This window comes from Enhydra lutris, unplaced genomic scaffold, assembly GCF_002288905.1.
Source record: "Enhydra lutris kenyoni isolate GAN:26980312 unplaced genomic scaffold, ASM228890v2 scaffoldscaffold13, whole genome shotgun sequence".
In the NCBI taxonomy this organism is placed as follows: Eukaryota; Metazoa; Chordata; class Mammalia; order Carnivora; family Mustelidae; genus Enhydra; species Enhydra lutris.
The window spans coordinates 12,655,076-12,656,778 of record NW_019154097.1 but is presented as its reverse complement, the minus strand read 5'-3'; the positions used below and the strand labels follow the sequence as shown (position 1 = coordinate 12,656,778).

Below are 1,703 nucleotides of genomic sequence, written 5' to 3'. Positions count from 1 at the left end.
AGATGATAAATACGGCAAAAAGCCCAGGCTTCATCAAGGAAGACTTAGTTAGGTTTGAATCTTACTTTATAATCTTGCTTTATATTTACTTTTAGTCAAGTTTATTTAATATTTACACTTTAGTTGACCTATCTGTAGACTGTGGATGATAATAGCTTTCTCTCAGCACTGTGATGAGATTAAGTAAATTACGTGCCGTATTGCGTGTGGCTAAAAACATGCAAGTTTCCTCTTCCCGCCCTCCTCTTTATTCATATCTTACCTCTCTTTGGTTCACTTTTATTTACTTCTTTTTTTGTTTTTTCTTTCGCTTTTTCCTTTAAAATTTTTTTTCTTCTCTGGGAGTATGGTACTTATAAACTGGTTCACATTTGAAAGTAATCATAATGAGTCACATATTTTGTTTTAAAAAATTCTAATGTCTTACAGGTAAAACAGAAACAGTGAAATGGAATGGGAAAATCAAACCATTCTGGTGGAATTCTTCTTAAAGGGGCTTTCTGGTTACCCAAGGCTTGAGCTACTCTTTTTTGTGCTAATCTTAATAATGTATGTTGTGATCCTTCTGGGCAATGGCACCCTTATTTTAATCAGCATCTTGGACTCCCACCTTCACACCCCTATGTACTTCTTCCTGGGGAACCTCTCCTTCTTGGACATCTGCTACACCACCACCTCCATTCCCTCCACGCTGGTGAGCTTCCTCTCGGAGAGAAAGACCATCTCCTTCTCTGGCTGTGCGGTACAGATGTTCCTTGGCTTGGCCATGGGGACAACAGAGTGTGTGCTCCTGGGCATGATGGCCTTTGACCGGTATGTGGCTATCTGCAATCCCCTAAGATATCCTGTCATCATGAGCAAGGATTCCTTTGTGCCCATGGCAGCTGGGTCCTGGATCATAGGAGTCATCAACTCTGCAGTACAAACTGTGTTTGTAGTACGATTGCGTTTCTGTAGGAATAACGTCATCAATCACTTCTCCTGTGAAATTCTGGCTGTCATGAAACTGGCCTGTGCTGACATCTCAGGCAATGAGTTCATCATGCTTGTGGCCACAACATTGTTTATATTGACACCACTGTTATTAATCATTATCTCTTATACATTAATAATTGTCAGCATCCTCAAAATTCGCTCTTCTGAGGGGAGAAGCAAAGTCTTCTCCACCTGCTCAGCCCACCTGACTGTGGTGATAATATTCTATGGAACCATTCTCTTCATGTACATGAAGCCCAAGTCTAAAGAGACACTTAACTCAGATGACTTGGATGCTACTGACAAACTTATATCTATGTTCTATGGGGTTATGACTCCCATGATGAATCCTTTAATCTACAGTCTTAGGAACAAGGATGTGAAGGAGGCAGTTAAACACCTACTGAGTAGAAATGTGTTTAACAAATAAATGGGAAAGGGACCAGTAATTTTTATAATCACAATGTATAAATCAATTAGAGAAACTGAAGAGCCAAACAGATAGGTTCTTGCTGCTATGTCAAATTTGTCTCTCAAAGCTCTCAAGCTCTCAAGTATTCCTTGGGTGCAGTCATAATGAAAGTAAGTAAATAAATGTCCATGTTTTAGGAGTCAATGATTGTAGTTTGTTCTTGTTCTTGTTGTTGAAGAGCTTGATTTTAAGGGCAAGCAGAGAGGTTGTGTAATAATGAGAGAGATTTCCAGACAGGAAAAAGTTAAGCTTGTAT

The 1,703-nt window shown here is 39.3% G+C and overlaps 1 protein-coding gene across 1 annotated transcript; it reads left to right on the top strand.

The window, feature by feature from the left end:
* The first annotated feature begins 448 nt into the window (after positions 1–448).
* LOC111145978 (olfactory receptor 13C2) lies at positions 449–1,405 on the top strand. The gene has a single exon (XM_022501328.1). The coding sequence runs from the start codon at positions 449–451 to the stop codon at positions 1,403–1,405; it is 957 nt and encodes a 318-aa protein (XP_022357036.1).
* Positions 1,406–1,703: the final 298 nt, after the last annotated feature.